Consider the following 25,439-nt stretch of genomic DNA (forward strand, 5'->3'; position numbering starts at 1 on the left):
ATTGATACACACTTTGAAAATAGCAGTAATTGACAGGGTGCTTTGTTTTTGAGTTGCTCTGATGGTCGGAAGTCTGACTTGTAAGTGATGTCACTGCAATGTTAATGCCTCTTGTTCCAAACTTTTATGTTAATTTGGCATTTTATGAGTATGTGGATAACTGGACTTAAAGCAGTGTCATTTTATCTGCAGAAATCATTAGTAATAAGATGGTTAAACCACACTTTTCCAGGCTCTTCATTATATGTTATTGGTATCAGAAGTTGAAGAAACTGAAATTTTCAAGATTTGTCTTGAATATTGGAATCATTTAGCTGCTGAGCTCTACAGGGAAAGTCCGTTTTCAACATCTGCTTCTCCGTTGCTTTCGGGAAGTCAACACTTTGATGTTCCTCCAAGGAGACAGCTTTATTTGCCTGTATTGTCCAAGGTAATCCATGTTTAAGTAAAGGTACTGTAAGGATTTAGATACCATTCCTGAATTTAGAGATACTGCTACATGTAGGGGGTGACATAAGAAAACTTTTCTTGCTTTGAGTAGTTGGTAATTGATTCAACTCTACTTATTTAATATGCTGCAATTGCAAAAATACTTTAAGATGACACCAGGAGATGACAGGAGTATTAATGCAGTGTTTGAGATTTTTTTAAGATACTTATTACGAATGTAAGACTAATTTAAAAAAAAAAAAAACCCAAACAAATCTGTATTAAACTGTTTCTTTAAAGAGATGAAGGCTGGAGTGTTAGAGTTGGAAGAAAAAAAATTGTGTGTGTATGGAAAAAGTGGTCTTTAAAAGACCCCTAATATTACATATACATTTTGAAGCTCTAGAAAGTATACTTCACAGGTTGTGGGTTTTTTGTTTGTTTGGTTTTTTTAACTATTCAGCTTGTTCATGGAGAGAGAGAATCAGCAGGCTCTATTCTTAATGGCTTTTTAGTTAACATGTCTCTGTAGAATCTTAATGTGAGCCAATCTCATGAAGTGCTGAATATATATACCCTTTATATGTGTCAGACTGCCTGACCAGAGTGCTCTGGAAACATCTGTGGAGCTATGTGTATATTTTCATGTTACAGTTTGATTCGATTTTAACTTTCCTTTGCAACATACAGGTTCGATTGCTAATGGTTAGCCGTATGGCTAAACCTGAAGAAGTCCTAGTTGTGGAAAATGATCAAGGGGAGGTAGTACGAGAATTCATGAAGGACACAGATTCCATAAACTTGTATAAAAATATGAGAGAAACATTGGGTAAGTGTACTAGCTGGTATTTTTGTGCTGTAGGTCTGTGCAGCTGCATCAGTAGCATGTATGTTACAGAATGCTAACTTACGATCTCAATTATGCGTGGGTAAAATGAATATCAGTGAGGAGTAGGACACAGACTTGAAAGGGAGGAGGCAGTGCTGGTCTGAAGTTTTGTGTTTTAAGCACGTAATGTATAAGTTTGTTAAATAGTAATACACTACTTAATTTTTGTCTCTTGCCTTTTCCCATTGAACAACACCTTTTGATATTCCTTTACCAAAATGTTTCATATCCAGTGAAACCTTAGTGTTGTCAGAAAGCTGTTAAATTGGAAGGATTTTTCTGAAGTGGACTTGCTGGTTATTACTTCAGTTGTAGTTGTAGTTTGTGTAGACCAAGCACTCCACAGCAAAAAGGATTTCTTCCTTCAATAGGTCTTCTGAATACTTTTAAAATTTTTTATAGTTTTCTTAAACAAAACACAAAATTCCAGCCTGAACTTAAGCTTCAAAAATCTTTTCCAAAGTTAGTGCTGATGTCTTGTAATGACCTTGCTTGAAAGTACAAAAGCTGCAATTAATTACATATTATGTAGAAAAAATTGAAAGCTGTGAGTGCACTGAAGAACACCAGAATCAGTATTTCTATAGCATTTAATGTAGCAAGTATGGTTTATTTTTAGTGTGTGTATACTAGTATGCTATTATCTTTAGAAGTCTCATGTTCAACTGTGGCCGTTTTATCAGAGAATTGGTAGTCCCTATGTATTGTAGTGATAACTTAAGGTCTTTTGAGGTAAGAAAAAAATTTTCAGAGTCCTAACTGCAACTTGAAGGAGCAGGGAGGATTAGAATTGTCACAAATTTAGGACATAAACCCTTCAATACTAAATATTTTTCTATCAAATGTAAATGCTTTGAGGGAACACAGTATTTCGTAACAGGTTTATGAACTAAGGGGTGGGGGGGAAAGCTGTGTGATGCAAAGTGTTTGTGGATATTTTATTCTCACATTTGTACTTCTGATGTAGGTGCAGCCAGCATTAGATGAATTTTTCTAATATGTTTTCATATGGAACATGAAAAAAAATTTTGATTTATTGTATTAAATCTTTAATTTATTGTATTAAAATTACTACTGTATGTCCTGAGCCTTAGTTATATTTCTAGATACAGAATTATTTACATGGAAATGCAGATGTAGTTAGTGTTCAATTCCTGGTGTTAACTACTGCTTATTGTGTATTATCTTTAAGATCCACTTTAAAAAAAAAAGGGGGGGGGGGGGGGGAGAATGTGGTGGAAGCTCTATTCTGTGGCACAGTAAAAAATCTATTTCTGAATCTAGCCTTAAATTGCTTTTGACTTGCTGGGATTTAGAATTTTATATTAGAGACACTAATCCTATTAGGGGCTAATGCAAGTGTCCAAGTTGTGATACTTGAATCTTGCCACCTACACTTGTTTAAGAGTACCATCTCCACTTTAATGGTAGGTTATTGCAACCAGCAGACTTAATGACACCGAAATAAAGAGCAGAAGAAAATTGATCTGCTTCTTACACACTGTATAATGTTCCCCATAAGTAGCCAATCCCATATTCCCTATACCCCATCAATATGTATCCCTTTTGTTAGTAGTTTAACTTATCAGTCAAATCAGTGAAGTTGCCATGTGAGACATTCATTGATTTAGACTTTTCACATCGCTCGCATGTGGTGTTGCTGACATCCCTTAGAACAAACAGATTCTCAATAAAATTTTTTATCCCTCTTTAAAACACAGTTTTAACAAATTTGCGTTTAATTTTTTAGTTCATTCTGTTATGAGTTCAGGAAAGAAGCATTGCACTAACCTAACAACTTGGTTATCTTAAAACAAATTTAACTTTGCCTATGAAGTTGTGATCCAGGCAATTGCTTTAAAATGTGCCTAATCAATGTTGATGTCTTTCAGTTTATCTTACGCATCTGGATTATGCAGACACGGAACGAATTATGACTGAAAAACTTCACAATCAAGTGAATGGAACAGAATGGTCATGGAAAAATTTGAATACCCTGTGTTGGGCTATAGGCTCAATCAGTGGCGCAATGCATGAAGAAGATGAAAAAAGATTCCTTGTTACAGTAATTAAGGTATCATGGTGCAAAAATATTAGCTCTGTCGCACTTCATAGTTTATGCTCAAGAAACTTAAGTTTACAAAATACTGCTGTATGTTCTTAGTAAGTGAGCTCATATGGCAAGCAGGTTGATAAGAATAAATCAATGGGAAATCTTATATCCTTAATTTAAGGCTGATAAGTTCTTTAGCCATGAACAATGCATTAATCCAAATAGCCTTTTTGCAGTGGAGATTTCAGGGATAAAATTTAGTTTATGATGAAGTGTTTGTCTTTTGGGATGCAGAAGAGATGGAAGGGGATGGCTAATGAAATAGAGTGGCAAAATAACCCACATTTTTAACTAGCTGGCACCCTGCTATTTTGCCATTTTCCAAATACTCATTGATCAAAGTGATTTTTTGGTAAATAGGTGCATAGAAAGAGTGCAGGAACAGAACATTTTTTTATAAGAGTAATGGCCCTTACTTTAACAAGTCATATAAAATCATGCAGAAGACTTAGTTTAATTTCTTTTGTTTGATGTGGAATCTATATTGATATCAACTGCTTGGTCAGTATTAAATGCTGCAAGGCTTGTTGAAGTCCCCCCTGCAGAAATCTTTAGATAAATTTAAAATGGAGATTCCATAGTTGAAAATACAGTGTACCTGGGTGGGTTGAAACTTAAATAATTACATCACCCTCGTCTTGATCAATTTAGGGGTTTTGTTTGCTTTTTTTTTCTTTGGACTTTGAACTTGATTAGAGCAACCACTTTCCTTTATATTTGATACAGCTCCTTGTAGGATTTTATACTTTGTCTCGTAGTGTTTTTAATTGAACTGGACAAACTAGAAGAAACTAAAAATATGTTATGTTGTAGGATCTCCTGGGACTCTGTGAACAAAAACGAGGAAAAGACAATAAAGCCATTATTGCATCAAATATAATGTATATAGTAGGTCAATACCCACGGTTTTTGAGAGCTCACTGGAAGTTTTTGAAGACAGTAGTCAACAAGCTGTTTGAATTTATGCATGGTAATTATCTGGTTTTTTTTTTTTTTAGCTGTTTTAATTAAAAATAAAGAAATAAAATTGATACCCATACATGCACATGTATGGGGGAAAAATATAAAGCAGTAACTGACTTCATTTAATTTAGAAACCCATGATGGTGTCCAGGATATGGCTTGTGATACCTTCATAAAAATAGCACAAAAATGCCGCCGACATTTTGTTCAGGTTCAAGTGGGAGAAGTCATGCCATTTATTGACGAAATCTTGAACAACATTAATACAATCATCTGTGACCTTCAGCCACAACAGGTATGTTTAATTCAGCGTTGTGGATAATTCTTAAAGACTAATCAAAAGTTACTTCATATTGAAATGTAGTAGTGGTTTTCAAGGCTTGAATTACGTTCTTTAGTTTTTTGTTAGTGACAGTGTTATATTATCAATAGTGTGATCAGGTTGCATTACTGAGATCTCAGAATGCTTGGAAGAATTAATGTGCATTTAGTTGGAATTTTGATTTCTGGAATGCTTTAACAAAGAAACAAGACACTGAATCTCATTTTGTGGTTCTGCTTCAGGAAGGAGTAATACCCTACTATAATAGTATACCTATAGCTCTTGTATTTGTGAAGGGGGGAGGGGTGGTGGGGAGCAATCCAAAAGCACCTTTGTCTGGGAAGGTGTCAGCTCATGAAGTGAGAGTAGTGCACACGTGCGACACACTGAGATGTTGCAATAAGGTACTGAAACTTTGGGCAGAGTGGATCTGGCATCTGGAAAAAGGTACTTAAGGTAGTGATGTAATCCAGTCCACAGTTTAAACATGTCTGGTAAGATTTAGTTAAGAGTTAAATGGCATATGTCTGAGCTTCCTCACTTCAGGATATGATGGCAAAACGAAGAAAGGCTCTGGGATGTATATAGTGGCATTTGAACGGAAGGGGATGGAGGTTTGTTTTACATGTGATGAAAGGAAGGAAAGAATGGAGGTGGGTCTTGTCAAGTCAAGAGGTGGGGAAAAAGGTACTTGGTGAAATCATCTTCAGCATTCACTGTATGTTAGTTCAGAACAGCGTAACATTTTCCTTGCTCCTTTTTAACCTTCCTGTTTGACTTGTTCCCATCAGGTGCATACATTTTATGAAGCAGTAGGATACATGATTGGGGCACAGACGGACCAGACTGTGCAGGAGCATCTGATAGAAAAATATATGCTGCTACCTAATCAAGTATGGGACAGCATAATTCAACAGGCAACAAAAGTAAGCTCATAAATTTTAAGTGTATTGTGTGTTCAGGTAAAGAAAACCTGCTAAATGTTTCTCTTGCCCTAGGTTTATTTTTCACATGGCATGACATTAAGTGTACGTAGCTGTGGTGGACTTCATTAAATGATGGCTGAAGTAGTGATTGACATGACAGTACAAGTGTTTTGAGAGAAGAAACTTAAATGACAAAATAAATACTGGTTTTAATCTGATTTTAAAAGACAATTTTCTGTTACTGTACAGAATATGTTTCAATGGTTTTTTTCCAAGGCTCCCTTTCACCTGGCTTAGTAGTGGATTTTCTTTCTGAACAACAAAGTTAAAATGCTGAAAATACTGTTCACTGTTCCTCCTTTCTTTTCCATCATTCTCTTAAAGTACATCTTTATTTCTTACTTTTATCTTCCATTTCTTTCAGTCTCTTCAAAATAATTTTATCTTCACACATTAAAGAACAACAGTCTTGCACTGCACAAGAGATCAATCCATTTGGACTTAATCTAATAAAGATCCTAAAACTTAGGCTTCAGTTACGTTTCTTACTCTGGCTTCCCTCTTAAAACAAGAACATAATGCCTTTCCTTTGGACAACTTCTGTTTGTTTTCACTTTAATCTCTCCTCCCTAGTTTTTTCTTTCTTCAACTAGAGTAATGCTTGTACCACTGCAGCAGAAATACTTCTGCGGAAGAGCAGAATTAAATCAATTGAAGTTTTATCCTGACTCTCTGAGGTAGTGGCAAGTGCCATGAAGTAAACAGCAGTATATATAGAGTCTGTAAATTTCAGTGAAATGTTCTTTAATACAGATAAACTATTTAAACTTACACTTTTACATTGAAAGCTAAAGGGAAGTTTTATTCACTAAACAAAATGGACTCTTACTTTTTTAACAGAATGTTGATATTCTAAAGGATCCTGAAACAGTTAAGCAGCTTGGTAGCATTCTCAAAACCAATGTAAGAGCGTGTAAAGCAGTTGGCCACCCTTTTGTGATTCAGCTTGGAAGAATTTATTTAGATATGCTGAATGTGTACAAGTGCCTAAGTGAAAATATTTCTGCAGCTATTCAGGCTAATGGTAAGAAATTCCATGTTCTTCCTGAAAATGGGTGTTAGCAGTGTCTGTCATCAGGTTTCAGAGTATGTTCCAATTAAGTTAATTTTACTCTCTTCGTTTTCTTGTTTGGGAAAGTGGAGAATGACTGAAAGTGCTTGCTTAGGTTTTTTTGTTGTTGTTGTTGTTAACCAGATGTTTTACTCAAAATTCAAATGAAGAACTCCTGATTTTAGAGGGAGGAAAAAACACCTATAAATGAGAAAGTTTAGAAAAGATGCAGAACACCGTAGATGCTTAGTTAGAATTAACAGGCATCTTGGTGAGACAAAGTTGTAGCATGTGTTCTTTTAGCTTACTCTAATTTTGAGTATTAAAAGACTATCTTTAAATAGTCTCAGTCATTTTTTCAAAAGATGCTGGCAGGGTTTTGGTATGATATTGTGCTGCTAAGTAGCTTTATTACGGTAATGTAACTGTAGTGAAGATGCCTGAAAGTCATGATGAACCAGGCTTGCAATCATTGAGAAGGAATTACCAATTACCTAACCTATTTTTACTAGATAAATTAGGGCCTACAGTATCTCAGTAGAATGTGCTTCTGTAGTAGTTCACTGCAGGATTAAATGAGACTGTTATGACCAGTTTTCTTGCCGGTGCAGACAATGATACTTGGAAATGGGAGTGTTAAATAAAACTTGGTAACTGAGCAGCTGGTTTACCTTGAAGTAGCTTCTCAGAATTCAGAATAAAACTGCCTGAGGAGATCAATAGCTTTTGATTCTGCAGCTCTAATGGCCAGAATTTGTCTTTGTTAGAAACAGTGAAGTTTAAGAAGCAGTTGCTAGGACTATAGTCCTGGTGTGCTACTTGATGTGCAACTATTGTGGTTGCAGTCGCCTCAGAGTTTGTTTTTACAACTGTCTCTCTCTTGCCAGAGATGGTTCTGATGCCAGCATAAGTGATCTTACCTTTCTTTTCCTGGCTACACTCTTCAGGTTTTCCTGTGCATGTGCTGTAATGGTTGTATAACTATGCAGTTAACTAGATCAGGTTTTGCTGATGAGTCTACATTGATTTGGGGGTAAGAAACTGAACTAAGGATAAGGCTTCTTAAGGAGAAGGGTGGATTTTACACACAAAGACAAGTGAAGGATTATTTCTTTTGGATGAAATTGGGAACTTTCTTGTTCTCCCCTCTATCACTTAATAAGAACCAGATGTAAGCTCACTCTATGTAGTTAAGTGGGTATGTGTGATTTCCCTTACTTGACAAGTAAGTTGCGGCTTTGTTTTTGAACTCTAAGTAGGGTGCTGTCAGTAGTAGTTTAGTAATGCTACATGGCAGCTTGGACCTATGGAGCTAGAATGAGGAGGTAGTTTTTTTTTTTTAATTTGCACAATACGCATAAGAAGTCTTTTAATAGACTTTGTAGATTGGATATAAAAATCAAGCATTCTCTGTTTTGTTATATCAAGTTAAGTTAATCTTTTTGTTACACCTTACCCGATTAACTGAAGCTTGAAAACTTTTCAGGTGAAATGGTAACAAAGCAGCCCTTGATTAGAAGTATGAGGACTGTAAAAAGGGAAACTTTAAAACTAATTTCTGGCTGGGTGAGCAGGTCCAATGATCCTCAGATGGTAAGTAGATTCATTTTATACAAATAACTCATAAGACAGAATTAGGAAGAACTCTGGTTTTTGTTCTGGTTTTGACTGAACCAGTTGGTCACAGGAACTTGCTTCAGGAGGTCTGTAAAATATAAAGGAGAAAGTACGATCATATAGAGAAAAGCCTGAGCTACATTGAAAATATTTCAGGTAATTTTAGCTGAGAGTAGTCTTAAAGGGAATCAAGGAGGTTTAAGAGAACCCTATTGGAAGCCCTGCTGGATGGTCCAGAGGGTGGGGAGTCTGTGGAAGTGTAATATATTTCACCTTCCTTGGGGGAAAAGTATTGCCTGTAACTAAACAATGAACTTTGCTATAAACTGTATGCTAGAGCCTTTGTTCAATAACTGCATTGTTATAACCGTGGCTTACTCTTTCAATTAGGTAGCTGAAAACTTTGTTCCTCCCTTGTTGGATGCAGTTCTCATTGACTACCAGAGAAATGTTCCAGCTGCTAGAGAACCTGAAGTACTTAGTACTATGGCTATCATTGTAAACAAGCTGGGTGGACACATTACTGCTGAAATACCTCAGATATTTGATGCTGTTTTTGAGTGCACATTAAATATGATCAACAAGGTATTTATATCTAATCTCCCTAGTGACTGAAGGGAAAAAAAAAAAAAGAGGTTTTATAAGAGTACTAATCTTGGCTGTTGGTACATCTCTAAGTGAAAGATAACCTTTTCTTGCAATGAAGGAAGGCAGTATGTAGTGAATGTAGAGTTATTACACAGCTTTCGTCTAATGGAAATTAAGTGGGGGCTCATGCCTTCTTTCTGTGAATATCATTTCCATATGTGGTGTCTTGTGGATCATCTCCCTGGTTTTTTGTAGTCACAAAGTACATTTGTGGCACTTGAAGAAATTTCTGCTCAAACATATTTGTTTTGAAGTCTGGCTGTTTAGTTGGCTGTCTTAATCTCATTGCCTTAAATTTCTCTGTTTAGCTCTTGATTTAAGTCATTAGTAATTTTTCTGTTCTAGGGACTTGGAATGTTGTACTTCTGGAAGCAGCAGTGTACTTCAGTCAAATGTCAGTGTAGGACTAACTGCTAAAATTCATAAATATTTAAAATGTATGACTAAGTACTGATCAGTCATTTTGAATATTTCCTCATTAATGTAGTTCTTATGCTATAGTGTGCGGTATGTATTTGCATAATACTTGAGCACTACCAGCTGAATTAGTGCTACTTTGCAGTATGGTGTAACCAGAAATTGTACCCTTGCAGCAACATAGGTGCTTAACCAGTGTTCAGACTATCTGTCTGTTATCTGTGGACTGAGCCGTGATTAAGGTTGTGTACTGACAAAATGTGGCTCAGCCTGTCAATGTTGTGTAACTCTAGAAGATGGTCTTATCAAGCTTTGGTGGGGAAAATTGGGGGGAAAGTTCACTGAGAAACTTAACCTTTGCTTTGCATTTAAGGTTATTTTAAACCTGAGGTCTAAATGCTGATCCATGTCAGCTATTGACTCACTCTACTTAACAGAAAATCTTATGATGGACCTTTAGGAAACTTGACTTTTTCTCCTCCTCTGCTTCTAGGACTTTGAAGAATATCCTGAACATAGAACAAACTTCTTCTTGCTACTCCAGGCTGTAAATTCTCATTGCTTCCCAGCATTCCTGGCCATTCCACCTGCACAGTTCAAACTTGTTCTGGATTCTATTATTTGGGCTTTCAAACATACAATGAGAAATGTTGCAGATACAGGTAAATGGAAGAGTTTAATATGCAGACTTAGTTTGCAGTATCAGATATTTTTTTAGAAGATTGTTTTCTTGCATCTTGTTCTTTAGTCAAACTTAATACTCCAGTAACACAATTCTGTACTGCATTTGCACAAGAATAATCTTCTGTGTCAGCTTCAAGTTGTCACCCAGGTATATATTAATGGGTTGAAATGCTTGGATGCTGTTTTATTCCCACAGCTGTTAGATGGCACTGCTACAGTTTCTGCTTGCTTGTTTCCATGTGAGTGTTAACGCTTTTCTGAAATGGCTGAACTGACGTAACAGCTCACTGCTGCTAAAACTGGTGTTACAGGTCTCCTTTTGTTGTATTGCCTGCAGTGTTTGACTTGGTACCTCAGTAAGACAGTTGCTGTGTAACTCCTGAAAAGTTCAGCAGAAAAGTGTATGATTTGGGGCTGAACTCCTCACAGTCTGGGAATTCAGCCCATGACATCAGGAGAGGAAATCACCTTAGATTGTTAAGAAGGCAGATCATGCTTCCTTTGGACAACAGCCAGCTGTTCAAACTTAGGATGAAATTTCATTGAGCACCTCAGTGTATCACCTCATTTAACAAACTTGAGTAATTAAAAAGCCCTCCAGAATGAAGGTTATCAAGGATACAAGGAGGGGCTATGTAAAAGTCTTCAATTCCAAAAATGTTGTTTTTTATTATCTTTGACTTAGTGCACTGTCCCAGCTACTGGATAAAGAGATTGTTGTGAAGCCACTTAGGTTTTAGCCAGTTGTCTTGTATCAGTGTTTGGAAGGGATGGGGATAAAAGATAACTCTTAGTTGCGTTTCACCTAGTAAGGTAACTATGTTTTCATGTAGTTCTAAAAATGAAAACATTTTCCTCTCTTAAATTAGCAAATACTTATTTTGGTAGAGGGTTTCTGTCACTCTTGCTAGTACCAATAAAATGATGTGATTGCATTATTAGATGACAGAAGCATAAAGAACCAAATAAAACCGGCATGCCATGTAAATGTGGCTATAGCCCTCTAGTGGCTGTTTGAGGAAATGCCTGAGAAAATGATTGCGCAGGTAATACTACTTTTTGGCGCCTATCAGAATTCCTTTGGATATTTGTATCGTTTCAGAAAAGGCAAAAGTATGCACAGAGGTTTTAATACTGTTTGATTGGTAACTTAGTTTTTTAATGCATATTTTCCAGGACTTCAGATACTTTATACTCTACTACAGAATGTTGCACAAGAAGAGACTGCTGCCCAGAGTTTCTATCAGACATATTTCTGTGATATCCTTCAGCACATTTTCTCAGTGGTAACAGACACCTCTCACACTGCTGGTAAGAATGCATATGTGTGAGCCGGCTGATGAAAACAATCTGTTTGAACATCAAAATACATACTGTTATGCATCCTGTTCTGAATAATAACTGGATATGTATAACTTTGATCTGTTCAGGTTTGACAATGCATGCGTCAATCCTTGCATACATGTTCAACTTAGTAGAAGAGGGAAAAATAAGTACTCCATTAAACCCTGGAAATCCAGTGAACAACCAAATGTTTATTCAGGAGTATGTTGCTAATCTTCTCAAATCTGCGTTTCCTCACCTGCAAGAGTAAGTGTGCTGTGATTCTTTAAAACTTTTAAGTGGGTTCTTATTTCTTGAAATACTAACTGATGTGTTTACTGCTAGTGCCCAGGTTAAGCTGTTTGTAACAGGACTCTTCAGTTTAAACCAGGATATTCCTGCCTTCAAGGAACACCTAAGGGATTTCCTGGTCCAAATCAAGGTATGTTTGGCGTGCTTTTTTCAAGAAATGAAAAATGATTATTCAGCAGGATGATATTGTTGGAAAGTACTTGCACAGTGTTCATTCAGTGTTTGTTTAGGAGATACAAGTTATTTTGCAGCTGTTTCAAATGTAGTGAGAACTCTGCCAAATAGCTTGCATGACTCTGAATGGTGTATCATATAATCTCTTTCAGTGTGATTTTAATTTTATAAATTGGGCTTAAATGTCATCACTTGTACATTACGCTGTGCATACAATTCATATGTCTAAGATGGCTGTGAAACTTAGCCTAATGGGAAATAAAGCACGTTGACTTTTAATCAGATTTTGTTTCAATTCTGCTTGGGATTGGGACATGTTTTGAAACTTGCTAGAGTAATGCTATGCTTTTATTTTTCTAAAGATGCTAGAATTGAGGAAGATTGTAGGAAACTGTTAATTTGTTTTGAGACTGCAGTTGTCAGGTACTTCAAAATTGTAATGGTACTGCTTTAATGATGATACACTCCAAACGCTGGGTTACTATAGCATCCTGTTCTATTACACATAGTGAAAATGTTAAAATATTTTGCATTCCTCTATATTAATTCTGACCTTAGGAGCAGAAGGCAAAATAAGCAAATAGTCTGGCAGTGAATGTGAAGGGAGGATGTTTCTTGTATTATTCTGGGTTTTGGGAGCTTATTGCTCTGCCTAAAGCATTTGACAATGAACTAATGATTTTATGTGAATTATACAGGAATTTGCAGGTGAAGACACATCAGACTTATTCTTGGAGGAAAGAGAAACAGCCCTTCGGCAGGCTCAAGAGGAGAAGCATAAACTTCAGATGTCTGTACCTGGCATCCTTAATCCACATGAAATTCCTGAGGAGATGTGCGATTAAAAAAAAAAAAATAAAACAAGTTTTGCAGTTTTCTTTCTGTACAGCTACTTTGTTGTGATAGAAGAAAACAGCGCTTGGATATTTGTTGACCAAAATGATGCCAATTTGTAAATTAAAAGTCACCTAGTGGCCCTTTTTCTTATGTGTTTTTTGTATAAGAAATTTTCTGTGAAATATCCTTCCATTGTTTAAGCTTTTGTTTGGTCATCTTTATTTAGATTTGCATGAAGTTGAAAATTAAGGCATTTTCAAAGTAATTACTTCATGCCCATTTTGTGGCTAAGGGGAAAATAGGCAAACATAACTTGTAAAAGACTATATTGCAAAATAATACAATTTCCTGTAAGAGTATCGATTTTTAATTCGGGATCATTTTCTTTCTGGTCTGTCCTGCAGTCTAGGAGAAAAGGTAATGAGTAAAACAGACTGAATTAATTGTTAAGCAGAGGATTATAGTGCTGCATTTGTTTTGATCAGTTAGCAGCTTTTTGGACTGAGTGGTAAGGCTAGGCTACATGTATTTGCAAGTTGTATGGCAAGTTTGCAGCAAGATCATGTGCATATCATCCCATTGTAAAGCAACTTCTAAAGAATATGGGAACACAGTACAGTTAGTTATTTTTACACAGTTCTTTTGTTTTTGTGTGTGTGCTGTCGCTTTGTCGACAACAGCTTTTTGTTTTCCTCAATGAGGAGTGTTGCTCATTTGTGAGCCTTCATTAACTCGAAGTGAAATGGTTAAAATATTTATCCTGTTAGAATAGGCTGCATCTTTTTAACAACTCATAAAATAAAAAAAAAAAAAAAAAAACTCTGGCTTTTGAGATGACTTATACTAATTTACATTGTTTACCATGCTGTAGTGCTTAAAGAACACTACTTAAAGCAAAATAAACTTGGTTTACATTTATTTTTCTTTCTTCGGCTTATTCTTTTATTGGATGAAAATGCTGTGATCGTATTTAAGATTTGTATCCTGAAGGCGTAGGAGAAGTTCCTTGAGGTCTAGATAACTGTTGCTTCTGGCTTGCCTCATCTCAAGGACTTTGGCTGTGCTTGAAGTTAACGTGAACTAAGTTGGGTTCCATTTGGGAGTACAGTAGCTGTTCTGACTTACCTCCGTGAATAAATACTCCATACTAGGTTACTATAAAATGCCAGGAGTGAGGTACTCTTGCGCTCGCTCTCTATATGGACTTTTTGCAGTTTATTTCAAAGAGGGTATTGCACTGTATCTTGACTAAACAATTGATACTAGTACATGTTAATAACACATGTAGACAAGATCTAGTTATTTTTCTACCTAAAGTTTTGTAGTTAAATGATTTTCACAGATTTATGAAGTATGGATACGAAAAGCAGTATGAACACTAAGATTGTGTACAGTCTTGGATCCCCCATTTTTGTAATGTCTTGTCTCTGTTTTCTAACAGTTGATGTTAAACTCTCCCAAAGTTTTTTCCCTTTATTTGGTCTCTAATCTTAAGATTGTTACTATGACGCAAAGTATAGCCATTCATGCAGAGCTGTAAAACAAGGTTAGACAGTTGTGGAGGTGTGTTATGTAAGTTTGGATACTGTAGTTAACTTTGTGCTGTATATTCCTTTTGAAGTAGAAGTGCATGAGTTAGCAGTGTTCATGTAGAATTTAGCTGAGACCAGAATGTTTCCAGTCTTCAGTATTGGCCCCTTTCTGTTTGTGAACATCTCTCCATTTGTTTTACTCTAGCTGGCCCTAAAAAAGCATAGCTGCTCCTGTGTGAGGATCATTTGGCGATAATAAATGTTGTTGTGAGCTGGCAGTTGCTAGTCTTTGGAGAGAAGGTTCCTCAAACCCTTTATGGCTAGGACTTAGAATACAGCCTACCAAAATTGCTCGTTATTTTGATAGTTACAGAACCTCATTTCTTTTTCTCCTTAAAGCTCATGATTTAAGCTTTTTCCTGTCTTCCTGTCCTGTTCATCTAGAGCGCTCTGTTCTGCTCTGTGAAGGCAGTATCATCTTTAATAGGCAGTTTAAAGTAAAATATTCAAAGTACTGTTGAAGGACTTAGCTGGAATGGACATTAAATGGCTTGTGACCAGGCTGAGTCTTGACGCGTTATAGAGCTACAGATTATCAAAAGCTGTGCAGAGAAGTAAGAAAATCTTATTAAAATGGAAATAAATACCACTGATGGCATGATGTCAGAGTGATCATATCCCGTGAGTCACAGAACTAAATACTGAATTGGTTCTGACATGCAGTGGCATTAACAATGTATAGAAACTAGTTTTGAACAAAAAATACATATATGCTTTTATGCATGTTACTTCTTTCCATATTTAAGATTCACGTTAGTCTGAGGCTCGTGGTCTGGTTGTTTACTGAAGAATTAAATCTGACCTAAACTCTCAAATAACAAATCTGAAATGTATTTCTAAAGTTGATTCAGAAAAGAGTTGTTTCGTTACGTTGATACCTTTTGGATTATCTAGTAAAAAAATTTTCATCTTAGTCTTTGCTTCCCTTTTAGATCTAAAAACTTAACTGTGGTTTGACTTGTTATCTTAAGAATTGGTGCCTTTCACTGATCTCTGCAGATGCTATAAAAATGCAGCTTACGCAGAGTTCTGGATACCATTAAAGATTTGACTTGTGTGTGTGCATATTTCTAGTGTAGTTATCCTGAGTGTGGAAAAAATTACAATGTTACATCTAAGAAAGTTCTGGTTCTAATGCACACTCTGTAAATTAAAATATATGGATAAAAAGCATGAACCATCATATAAACTTCTACATAACTTGTAATTATATGTAAACCAATGTTTTGTGCATATTTCTATACAAGTATTTAAAAAAAACCCAATTCTGTGTACTCCAAGTACATTCATAAATACAAATATTACAGGGTGTTTTCTGTGTTTACGTGAACTGATTGCCTGTTAGCTGATGAAGACACCCCCAAGTACTTGTTTCAGGCTACCATGACATGTTTGCTACTGTAACTGAAGCAGATTATTTTCCAAAGCATTTTAGGTTAGTTTGTTTGTTTTGTTTGGTTCTTTTTAACTAGAATAATTTGGTGTGTGTTAATCTGATTGGTTAAGTAAACTATTTTCCAATAAAGCTAATATTTATGCAAAAAAGCTTTAGAAATGCTCATCTCTCAAGGAAGGTTTAAGAGTTACTTCTAATAGTTTTTAGCACTGGAAAGGCAGGAAGACCTCAGAAGACCTCAGCTTTGGGTTTCTCAATGGAAAAAAAAAAAGATTAGGAAAAGATGCTGAAAATAATGCATTAAAATGTAGAGAGGCTGACTGAAGTGAGGAACTTGCATTAGTGCTGTATTGTGACCAGGGGCAGTCTGACCCATAGCCCATTTATTGTTGTATAAATGATGATTACTGATCCAAGACTTCTGGAGTACTGTTTGTATTTGCTGGAAGATATGTCTAGACTTTTTCCCTGCTTACTAGATTTGTCTCTAGATGTTACGGAGCAAAATTGGAATGTTAGAGCTAGTTTGGGGTTGTTTTTTCCTTGGTGGGTTTTTTTGTTTGTTTGTTTTTTGTTTTTTTTTTAAAACCACTTTGGTGCCAAAAAAAGAGAGTAGAAGAAGAACATACCTCTCCCTTCGTCTGCCCTTCATGAATGCACATCTGCACTTGATGTCTTGAGATTGAATTTTTTAGACTTTCAAATTTAGGAGATAATTGCTTCATTGTCCAATGCTGATTACGGCCAGCAGTGTTACCTTGGGAAAAGGCTTAGCCGTTCCAGTTGAGGGATTCATTTTTCAGGCAAGACTTCGCATACAATGCACCTTAATTACTTAAAGCTGCCCTGTGTGCTGCTGTTGGTCTTTGTACATGTGTTTCTCACTACCTGTGACTGCATGTTCGTGCTGTAAGTGGGTACAAGAAAATAGAGTGCTAAGAAAAGACATGGTTGAGGAGGACTGCTTTGGAAGTTAAGAGTATGGATGAGAATGACAGAAGTCAAAGATGAAAACGAGACACATGTTCATTTTTATTTACCTCTTGTAAATTAAAAGTGAAACAGCACTTTTTCCTAGGCAATACATTGGGTAGTCTCTTCCAAGTTCTCTATAAAAACATGTCAAGGGGCCTTTTTTTTTTTTGTGAACACCTTTTAACTCTTTTTAAAGCATTTACTGCCAGTTTTTTCTAAGTCTTGAAAAGTCTGTAGTCTTTCACGGATTCTGTAATTTCAGCAAAAATTGGCCGGTTTAGGTTGGAGGATGGGGGGAGGAGTTAAAATTGTTTTCTCTGATGTGACTACATAACAAGGTTAAGTGTGTATGTGTGCCGCAAAGAACTGACTGCGGCCCACTTGTTACCACTGCTAGTTATTTTAACATGTATATTGATAACCAGGCAGTAATGACCAGAATTCTCTTGTGGCATCTCTTTAGTGTTAGATTGCAGTCATAAAAGTTCTCTAAAGGAACATTGTGAACACATGCTTTACCAGTAAAAAGTCCAAAAGAGGTCCAAATGTTAAAAAAAAAAAAAAAAAAAAAGGCCAGCTGTCTGTGCTCTCCCTCTTTGATTGGTGAGATGGTTCAGTTGCTGATGGCGCTGTTGCTCATGCTCAGAAATGTAGCTGTTGCCTTGCTTTCCAATCAATGGCATGAGATGACCAGTCATCTGACAATACTTTGTAGACTGAAACAACCAAAATTAAGACTGAAACACACAGTGAGGGATATTATCCCAAAATGAGGTTGAGATTGGAGGTATAATCCTCAGGCTATCTCATCTGGAAAAAGGAGTGGTTAGACTAGTAGCACTGAATCTCAAGTTAGTACAGTCCAATCTCCACCAGACCTTTATGGGTACAGAAGTATGCAAACAAAAAACTTCAACTGAATTACTAACCAAGATTACAACTTGAGAAACAGGGTCTAAGATAAAGTCTGAAACCATTCTAAAGTGGAGCTTGCCCTGTTTACCTGGCTGTACAGTGTGATTCTTACCACACCTAATAGCTGGTAATAACGTTTATTAGAATGCAGACTATTTTCCTTCTAAAATGCTGAACAGCCAGTTAGGCAGCTGATTTTGGAGCAAACTGTTTTAATGTAGCTTGGTGGTGTAGTGAGCATTATCTATTCTTACATGACATGTTTTTGGCCTAATAGACAGGGCTATGAATTGTTTTGAGTGTGTTCTCTAACATTTGGGGTAAGTTAAACTAACTGAATTTGTCTTCACAGGGTGCTGTGATATCAAAGTCTAGTTAGACATGAACCTTGTTAAAACATTTGAAATGCTAATAGAGCAATAAAAGTCAAGTGCTGAAACATAAGTGTGTAAATTTAAACTGATTTACAGTTGCACTTCAGCCAAGTTTCATAGGTAACTTTACAGTTTACAGGTAGAGACTTACTTCCTTTAGTGAAATTAAGGATTTCCTAGGAAATGGATTCCAACCATTTCCAGCATCATTCCAGACTAGAGGTCACAGATATAACTAGACTGGCTGGAATTCACCTTTTTGACACTATCCTCTGTAGAGCAGAAATTATTTACTTGCTTTCCAACTGCCACAGCTCCCATCTCTTAGCATCTGCTGAAATCACTGGTAGTTTACCTTTCATTGTAAATCGTGGCAGCAGAGGAGTAAATGTGCAATCTATTCAGCTATTGTTGCTACAGGAATGGGAACCTACAGCAGAGCAATAGAAAGATCAAACAGAAGATAATTCAGTCATACCACATCAGACAAAGCTCTGGTTAAAGTAGTCAACATGACTAATGTAAAAAAAAAAAAAGTTTCAGTTAAGTCTTTCACATTCTGCAATTACTATTCTGAAGTCAAGTGACCAACTATGTAAGTTCATATAGAAAATGAAGGCTTAAAAATACAAAGTATGAGGCAGGCCAGGAGAGGCTGAAGTGTCCCAAAGAAGGAATGGGGGCAATGACCAGTTTTACTATCTCAACCCCTAGTCTATCTCAGGGTGGTTGTTTTGGTTTTTTTTTCCTTGGTTTTCTTTTTGTTTTGTTGGTTTTTTTCTTCTTTTGGTGAATGGTTAACTCCATCTTTACCTTAAAGTAAAACAGGACTACAGTATTAGTGCAATGTTGGGACACAGCGGGACATTAACTTTGGAAAGTATGTATGTTCTCAAACTCTTAATCCAGTCCTAAGTTTGGATTTAGAATTTTAGTTTTGCTCAGGTCTTGCATTTATCTAGGTTATTCCTCTAGAAGAACTGTTCTGGCAGTTTACCAGAGCAAATATTTCCAGATTAGAAGAATCGTAGTCAAGGGAAGGAAAGTGGGCCTCCTGGGGATCAAACAACCTTGCAAGGATGGCACGTGAGAAGAGAATAATAAAGGTCAAGAAGAAAAAGAACAATGCATAGAAGAGCAGGAGCCTGATGATCACTGTAACCAGGCCAGTTATAGCTTTTGTTGTCTTCTGCTTGGAAGCTAACATCTAATTTAAAAAAAGGCAATTTCATGTCTAATAAAAAAAAAAAAAGATTCTTGTGTGCAATAAAAAGAATTTGGTTGGCAGTATTCCAGTCTGCACAAAAGTAGGAGTGACTCGAGGTAACCCATACTCTTCTGTTGTATTCATTGAACTTGGCATGTGACACCATGCTTCAAAAGGCCCCTTCCTTGTGCTGACTCTGGTGTTTATGTGGCGCTGCAATCAGATCAAAGAGCTGATTTGTCAGAAAAAAAATCTTCCAAGATGTTTTGGCAGTTAATTTTGGTTCTGTTATAAAATTTACTGCAAGGTCTGTATAAGGAAGGAAGAGGAGAAAGAAAAGTGCAAATTCAAATCGGATTGTGCAGATCATAGAACTATGCTTTCCATCAAAAAATTTGGTCTTTTTCTAGACGCGGATAACTTGTATCATAGCCACTGATCGATTCCATGCTAGCGGGAATACCTGTGCAATATGATGCTAGTTAAGGAAGTGAATAAGTATGACTTCTTGGAGGCATGGGGTTTATATTCTTTTGGTACAACAAAATTAAGATGCTTTCTAAGCTTCTCTTTGTACAACTCTAGCTTCCAACTTCACTAACTTCAATTTTGATAATGGTAAGAAGTAGAGGGTATTCCACCAAATGAAGACTGATACAATTCAGAAAATGGCATATGGCATATTGTAAAGACAACTCATGAAAGCTGTGAAAATGACATACAAAAGAAAGATAACTGAAATAATCTCAGACACAGGTAAGACAGGTAGGTAAGAAGTCTTACCTTACATAGAAGGTAAGACAGCACAACATCAAGTGAAACATAACATCATGTATATACACAACATAAAAGCCTCTGGTCCACCTTTGGCAGATCGCAAGCTTTGAAAGCAGTGCTGTAGAAAAGAAAGGTGGTTGGTACCTTAATTCAGGCATGAGCAGAATGTGATAACTGTAATATTCTGGACTGCTGTTATTCTTCCATTATGCAAGTTTTCAGGCTATCTGGAAGAGATCATGCAACCAAAAAAGGCGTTACAGGGTCTAGTACATTACATCTATGTCATTTTAATAACTAAACCACTATACCAGTTGGAGGTTTAGTTACTAAACTAGTTAGTTTAATAACTAGTTAGTGGTGGTTAGATTTCTGTCTATCAGTAGAAAACACACTGTTTAGAAAAGATGATGTCAGGAGTTAAAACATCTTGAAGTTGCATATCACAAGAAAGATTAAAAAGTTTCAGGGAAGTTCTCAGTTTATTTACTTGCAGTCTTCCTGTCTCTTGTACTGGTTATTCTCAGGAATCCTGTTTGAAAGATACTTTAATTCACATCATATGTTAATCCAAGTGACAGACAACAAGGAATCTGTGTCTCATGGAGACTCTTCAAGATGTTAATTTTCTGTATTGGTTTAATTTAGTAAATGGAAATTTCAGCAGGGAATATTTAAGAATAGCTATTCTTGTTGATAACCCTAACTTGGAAAGTATTTAACAAACAAGTAGTGACAAGAAACCTGGGTGAAAGATCATTCTAGTATTTTCCTGACTTCCACAGTAATTGTTGTAGCTGAGATAAGTCTGTTTTTCCAGGTAGCTTGTCTCTTATTTTTCAACAGCAGTGGAGTTCTTTGTCTTAGCTTGACAACCTGATGCCTTGAGGATTGTTACGGAGACAGCATTCTGTGCACTTGAGTGGGAGGTTACATATACAACCACTAGTGGTGGTATCAGCCTGTATAAATATGCACATGGAATTAAAAAAACAGAACTGCATTTCCACAATGACATTGGACTTGTATATTTCTTCCATTTTAGTCAGCCACTGAGGAAGTCAAAACAGCTCTCCATTTTTTTCCTAATTTGGCAATTTTGATTTATTTTACTTTCTACTAAACTATATTGCATCTGCATTGCGGCTATTAATAGATTTGTTTCTTTAATCCTATGTACAAGGCAATAAACTAGAAGTATTCGGAATAATACACTAACTCACCACTGGGTGGTACTACAGAAATAAAAACCCACAGTACTAGAGCAGTGCCTACTTTGGGGAGCGAAAGCAGCCAAGACCTATCATGTGATCCAATTACATGTACCTGGGCGAGGGAGCATGCGAGTGTGCAAGATTAACAGAGAGCAGAAAAGGGTTTTTCTTGTATGGAAAACTGTTTAGGTAAAAAGTTGTCTTCCACGGGTCTGAGACCTTGTTCAAAGTGTGCCCAAGACACGAGTTAACTGAAGTGGTAGCTGCGATCAGCATAAATTATGTAACGTTAAGTGAACTGCTTCCGTTTATTTTTTAAGAGACAGACTGTCCTTCCATGAAAATGCGGTACTTCCAGCTATTCACAGAGGCTGTACTTGCCATTAGACGTTTACGATACAGAATAAATTACTGTCCAAGGGGAAAAAAAAATAAAGAAGGGTCGAAAACTATATGAAGTAAAAACCATCTCCTTATTTGCGTAAAACGCCACCGTAGTATTTTAAACACTTAATTTTCGGGAGGAAGTGCCCCCACCTGCCCGCCCTTGAGTCAGCTCCAGCTCTCCTCCGCCGGGGCTGGGCGGGAAGGAGATGGCCGACGACTCTTCCGTCCCGCGCCCCGCCAGCGGAAAACGCCAGTAACTACCGAAAGACCTGAAAACCCGCCGAGAACGAGGGAGCTTGCTTGCTACGCGGCGAGCCCCTAAGGCGCCCGCTGGAGCTCGGCGCCGCGTGCTAAGCGCTCCCTTCAGGCCGGAGGTCCCAAAGGGCCTCCGCGCCAGCCCGCCGGGCCCCAGGAAGACGTCTCCAGCTCGGCCAACGTCTAGAAAAATCAAGATGAGGGAGTAGCCGGGCAGCGCTCACGACCCGTGGCCCGCTCAGCGGAGAGCCGGCCGAGTCTGCCGCGGGAGCCATCCTCCTGCAGCCCGGGAAGAGGCGAGAGCGGCGGGAAGGCGAGGCGAGGCGAGGCGCGGCGGCAGCTCGGCTCCAGGGCGCCCGAGGAGGCGGGCGGGGGGAGTCCTCCGGCGGCGGCCGCTCGCTTTAAGCAGGAGAGGCCGCTGCTCTGTCCTTGTCACAGCAGCGTGTGCGCGTTATTGGAGGAGATTCCCCCCTCGCGGGAGGCGGGAAGAGGGCAGGGAAACGCGCTTCCCGCCCTACCCCGGGCGCGCGCGGACCTGCAACCACCGCCGCCGCCGCCATTTTACCCTCCCGGCCCCGGCTGCCGGCCCGCCCCCTTCCTCCTCCTCCCCGCTCGCCAGCCCGCCGCTCGGCCCGGGGTGGGAAGGCGGGGCGAAAGGAAAGGGAGGAGGGACTCGGCCACCTTCGCCTCCTGCCTGGTCGGAAACTGCCGAGCTGAGCCCGAGCGCCCTGTCCCCCCTCGCTCCCGTCCCCTCCTCCTCCTTCCCCCTCAGCAAAATGGCGGCGCGTGGAGTCACTGGGAGCCAGTGAGTGACTCGGCTTCTCCTCCCCGCCGCCGCCGCTACCGCCGCCGCCACAGCCTCATTTGCATTGATCAGCCGCCCCATCCCCCCCCCTCCCCCGGATCCCAGACCGGCCCCTGCCTCTCCCCCTCCCCTTCTCTTCCCATTCCTTCCCGCCCCCTCCTTCCCCTCCCCCCCGACTGACCCCCGCCCCGGCCCCCATCAATCATCAATCAGCAGCACCGAGTGGATCAATCAATGGTCGGGAGGAGGCGGCGGCGGCGGCTGCTGCTGTTAATGAACAATGTGTGAGAGCTGCGCCGAGCTGCTGGAGGTGTTAAATGAGAGTAAGTGCGGCCGCCCTCCCCCGCTACCCTCCCCCCAACACTCCTCGCCCCGGGCCGGGACCCCACGTACCCTTCTCTACACGGGCTGGGTTATAACCCCGCTTCATCTCCTTCCTTACCCCCCCCACCCCTTGCCTTTCCCTGCTCGCCGCCTGGCTCGGGCCTCCTGGGCGCGGGGTTACCTCTCTCTCTGCGGGGTGGCCGTAGAGGGAGAGCCTGCCCTGCTTTGCGGCTTCCTTCTCCCTTCCCTCCTCTCCGTACCGCGGCCGGGCGACTTGCGGCCTGGGGAGGGTGGGCCGAGGGGCTGTCCCCGCCGGGCCTGTCGCAGAGGTGCCCCCCCCCCCCCTTTCCCGCCTGCCCTCCGGGTGTCTGCGTGTGGGGCCGGGCGGGGACGTGACCCTGCCGTTGGCGTGAGGAGCCCGCTCCTCGCTCTGCATCCCCGGGAAGCCGCAGCGGGGCCTAGCTGGCTTCTCGCTCGGCTGAGGAGGTTCCTGGGAGCTGCTCCGGTGGCTGCTGAGCAGCCGGAGGCTGGGCCTGGGCTGGGTTCCTTTTAAGCAGCAGACAAGGCGGCTCTGAGTGATCCTGCCTCCCCCCTCCCCCTCGCCTGTCCGCGGTGTGGTGTGGAGGTGGGGGGGAAGGGACGCGGTGGGGGTGGTTGTCGGGGTACCTATTTTTCCGAAGTGACTGCTTGGCTGTGAGGAAACCGGCGCCTAAAGGAGCCTGGCTTGGCTTTGCGAGGGCCAGGCTGGCGGCGGCGGGGGGGGGGGGGGGGGGGGGGCGGGTGCGGGGGGGAAGGAGCTCCCGGGTGTTTCGCTTCGGGGGTGGTCTCTTGCTTCCTTCCGAAGTTTCCTCTTTACAGGTGTTACCTAAACAGCCGGGAGGGTCGGAGGGTTAATACAACAGGTATTCCCCCCGGTACCGCTGAAACCGGTCTTCATTTTGGACACGAAATCCCTTTTGCCCCTATGCAGTAGGCCTCGCGTATCCCTTGGAACCTGCTCTCAGTTCTCCGTGGCAGGCAAGGTACCTTCCCAGCTTCTCAGAGGCTTGTCTCTCTGCACTGCTTCATGAACAAAGACAAAAAACATGATTTGTAGAGATGCTGAGGAATTTAACGAACTTATCACTTGAAGTTTGTGATTAGCGGGAAGTTTAGCTATCTCAAATCTTAAACATTTTTTCTGGTTGCACACTGTGGTCTGCTTAGAGGCAAATCGTGTTCCAGTACAGTGAAGCACAGAATGCTGCCTAGAACAGGATTTGGGTAGAGTTTTCTTTTTCTTAACTCTTGTGAGGCCCAGTTGCATGTGGTGTTTGTTTTTTCCTAAGATATATGAGTGGATACTATGGTAGTTGAATGTTGGCCTCTTTCTTGTTGGGGAAATATGATGCTCAGTGATGGTCAGCATTTTATTTGAAAAGTAAAAATGTATGTGTAAAACTAACTTTCAAGAGAGTCCAGACACTAGAATAAATCAGATTAAAAGGTTAACATCAGAGAACTGTTGGGTTGTTAAAATTGTTTGCCAAGTTTGACTAAGCTTGTATTTCTGATATCTTGTTTTGAACAATCGTTGTGATGTTTACTTAATTTAGCATGCATATCTTATCTTTCTCAACTGGAGAGGTGGGGAATATGTTGGTAGCATAGACTAGAATGCTTATTTAAACAGTAGGTTCAAAATAAGACTAAACTATCAGTGGTACACTCATGACAGCTGTTTGTTGGGAGAGATAACTTTGCTTGGTTTTGATGGATTGATAAATAATCATTGTTTAAACTTGATCAAGATAGGTATGATCAAAGAGATAAAAGTTGTAATGTTAAATTTGATATTTCAAGAAATCTCTGAAATTTCAGTATGAATTTATTTTTAGAACCATTTTAAGGTAACTGGGGTTTAGGCAGCTAGATATTCCCTTATAGATAAAGCTGTATCTTAAATTGCTTTAACAATTATTTCTTGCATATATAACTAGGGTATGGATACCTTAATGGTTCTGTATAATTTAAGATATGAACCTGCTACTTATGAAAAGTAAATTTGGCTTTTTAAGTCAAATTTATTAGGGAAATTATGTACTACTATTGCTATATAGTTAACTTCCAAAAATGCTGGTCAGATAGCATTAGGTTTGGCCTTCCATTCAGAGAGGCGAGCACACTTTAAAAAAACATAACTATTTTGTGTTTGGATACAAAGGCATATATGATGGTGCATTGTGTGTGCCACCTACCTTCTCACTGTATGAGAATGAGTTGTAAGGGAGGTATACTTTCTTTTACAACTTCAAGTTGCGTTCTTTGCATTTCTTAAGTAATAATTAAAGGTAATGTACAAAAATAACGTCAAGCCTTGGTTTTTAAAGCACTGCAGCAAAAATGAAAGGTGGTAGTAAAGAATGAGGTCATGCCCAAAATGTGTGAGCCAGAGACTGCCAGCAGTTTCCTTT

At 39.2% G+C, this 25,439-nt stretch overlaps 2 protein-coding genes and 1 long non-coding RNA gene across 23 annotated transcripts in view; 2 read left to right on the forward strand and 1 right to left on the reverse strand.

The window, feature by feature from the left end:
- XPO1 (exportin 1) overlaps nt 1–13,683 on the forward strand; it is a 40,713-nt gene extending 27,030 nt beyond the window's left edge. For all 8 annotated transcript variants that reach the window (XM_030022516.2, XM_030022514.2, XM_030022513.2 and 5 more), the window contains 14 exons: nt 233–430; nt 1,120–1,258; nt 3,211–3,392; nt 4,245–4,401; nt 4,526–4,689; nt 5,508–5,642; nt 6,543–6,726; nt 8,240–8,346; nt 8,761–8,955; nt 9,929–10,097; nt 11,296–11,430; nt 11,550–11,709; nt 11,788–11,884; nt 12,627–13,683. In XM_030022516.2, the coding sequence (XP_029878376.1) occupies nt 233–430; nt 1,120–1,258; nt 3,211–3,392; nt 4,245–4,401; nt 4,526–4,689; nt 5,508–5,642; nt 6,543–6,726; nt 8,240–8,346; nt 8,761–8,955; nt 9,929–10,097; nt 11,296–11,430; nt 11,550–11,709; nt 11,788–11,884; nt 12,627–12,773 (2,169 nt within the window). In that variant the 3' untranslated portion in view covers nt 12,774–13,683. The remainder of the gene's footprint in view (nt 1–232; nt 431–1,119; nt 1,259–3,210; nt 3,393–4,244; nt 4,402–4,525; nt 4,690–5,507; nt 5,643–6,542; nt 6,727–8,239; nt 8,347–8,760; nt 8,956–9,928; nt 10,098–11,295; nt 11,431–11,549; nt 11,710–11,787; nt 11,885–12,626) is intronic.
- Nucleotides 13,684–17,290: 3,607 nt separating this feature from the next.
- LOC121233475 lies at nt 17,291–23,641 on the reverse strand. Of its 2 annotated transcripts, XR_005932992.1 has the most exons (3): nt 23,168–23,641; nt 20,146–20,228; nt 17,291–19,533 (listed from the first exon to the last, which is right to left on the reverse strand). It is a non-coding gene; the product is annotated as an uncharacterized LOC121233475 (long non-coding RNA). The 2 variants fall into 2 exon arrangements; XR_005932991.1 differs by having other exon boundaries at nt 17,291–20,228.
- The window catches only part of USP34 (ubiquitin specific peptidase 34), a 140,316-nt gene continuing 137,152 nt past the window's right edge, over nt 22,276–25,439 (forward strand). For 7 of the 13 annotated variants that reach the window (XM_041125311.1, XM_041125312.1, XM_030022504.2 and 4 more), the window contains exon 1: nt 22,276–22,985. In XM_041125311.1, the coding sequence (XP_040981245.1) occupies nt 22,943–22,985 (43 nt within the window). In that variant the 5' untranslated portion in view covers nt 22,276–22,942. The remainder of the gene's footprint in view (nt 22,986–25,439) is intronic. The other 6 variants (XM_030022507.2, XM_030022506.2, XM_030022508.2 and 3 more) reach the window with 1 other exon arrangement.

The sequence above is a fragment of the Aquila chrysaetos genome, chromosome 8 (genome assembly GCF_900496995.4).
Source record: "Aquila chrysaetos chrysaetos chromosome 8, bAquChr1.4, whole genome shotgun sequence".
Classification (NCBI taxonomy): Eukaryota; Metazoa; Chordata; class Aves; order Accipitriformes; family Accipitridae; genus Aquila; species Aquila chrysaetos.